A 1,586-nucleotide genomic window follows, 5' to 3' on the forward strand; every position below is an offset into this window, starting at 1 on the left:
CGCTCCTCGCTTTCCCACCTACAAGTCCTCTTGTGTGGGGCACATCCCTTAAGCCCCGCCTCCCTCTCGCTGTCATTGGATGAGCGCGCCACGCCTTCAGCCACCTTGGCCCCGCCCACCCAGCCGCCTCGACCTATTGGGAGGTGCGAGCTGCTCCGGCAGCCAATGGCGGCGGCGCAGCAAGCGGAAAAGGGGGCGGGGATTCAGCTCGGGCCGGCGCTGCGGGCGGGACGAGGCCCGATGTTCGTTAGCGAAGGGTGTTAATTGTCCCCGGGCGGCAGCGGGGAGCGGTGCGGGACCCCCGGAGGCAGCGAACACCAGCCAGGCTGCCCCAAACCAGCCCAAAAAGGGGGTTATCCCCCAGTTCGAGGGCCTCAATGAGGTGCCGTCACGGTCCCACGTGGTTGGATTCAGTTATAGAAGCTTCTCATTGAAGACTATTAAATTAAGAATGAAAAGTACTAATATTTACACAGGGTTTTATTAAAATGTCAGAAAATAACAGGAAAAATACAACGGAATCCCACAGAGGAATGACCCATGGGGGGTACTGCAATGAAAAACAATGAGGGATTCCAGGACATGGTGTGGGGACGATGGATTTGTTGGGAATAACCCCAAACCCCTCCAAAATCCGGACTCCGGGAAGCAAAACCCTTCTTGGTGCAAGCACAGCATCAAGCGATGAAATCCAGGGGTCTGTTGAATCCCCCTTTCCTGTTCATGTACTGCCTGTGACCGGAGGGAAAGAACAGTCAGCAAAATCCACATGGAAACACACCAGGGATCCACATGGAAACACATGAGGGAGGCCCTTGACAGTGCCCAGCGGCATCAGGGAATGGAATTCCCTGTGGATTTACACACATGAGGGCAGGAAACCTCCCACCAAGGCAGTGTCTGGATTGTTTGAGGACCCCAGTGGAATCTCCTTTTTTTTGTCACACCAAAGGGATTCCCAACTGGAAAAAGAAAACCCTCCCAAGGCACAAACCTGTATTTCCTCTTCTGCGACACGTTGATGGCGTACGCGTTTGCAGCACCATCCACCTTCTTTCCCTGAAAGAGATGAAGTTAAAACAGGTTCTAAAACTACTTAGATGGAGCTGAGGAACAATTCCTTGCCCAGAGGGTGCTCAGGCATTGGAACAGGCTGCCCAGGGCAGGGCTGGAGTCACCGTCCCTGCGAGTGTTCACAGCCCGGGTAGACAAGACGCGCAGTGCCAGGGGTTAGTGGTGGCCTTGGCACTGCTGGGGAAGGGTTGGACTTGATGAGCTTAAAGCTCTTTTCCAGCGTGGTTGATTCCGTGATTCTTTTCTATGTCTACGCCCCAAAAAGGGCACAACGAGCATCTCAGAGGTGCCTGCGGGCTCCATCGTGCTGATCCACACTCACTTTTGTCGTGTCAAAGGAGGCAAAGCCCATCATCTTCATCATCTCGATCTCCTCTTCTGTCTTGCCCTGCAGATCCTCCTCTGCCAAGGCAATGGAGTAAGAGTTGGACAAATGCAGCCATCAGGCTGTGACAGCACCACTTTAAAGCAGCACCCGGGGGACCCCTGGGCTGGTCCCAACCTAAGCGGCG

General features: G+C 54.7%; 1 protein-coding gene across 1 annotated transcript in view; it reads right to left on the reverse strand.

The window, feature by feature from the left end:
• Positions 1-677: 677 nt before the first annotated feature.
• The window catches only part of SNRNP27 (small nuclear ribonucleoprotein 27kDa (U4/U6.U5)), a gene marked incomplete at its 5' end in the record, with an annotated part of 1,500 nt that continues 591 nt past the window's right edge, over positions 678-1,586 (reverse strand). The window contains 3 exons of the mRNA XM_010010527.1: positions 678-732; positions 995-1,059; positions 1,397-1,496. Coding sequence (XP_010008829.1) covers positions 678-732; positions 995-1,059; positions 1,397-1,496 — 220 coding nt within the window. The remainder of the gene's footprint in view (positions 733-994; positions 1,060-1,396; positions 1,497-1,586) is intronic.

The sequence above is a fragment of the Nestor notabilis genome, unplaced genomic scaffold, assembly GCF_000696875.1.
Source record: "Nestor notabilis isolate BGI_N333 unplaced genomic scaffold, ASM69687v1 scaffold26542, whole genome shotgun sequence".
NCBI classification, from domain to species: Eukaryota; Metazoa; Chordata; class Aves; order Psittaciformes; family Psittacidae; genus Nestor; species Nestor notabilis.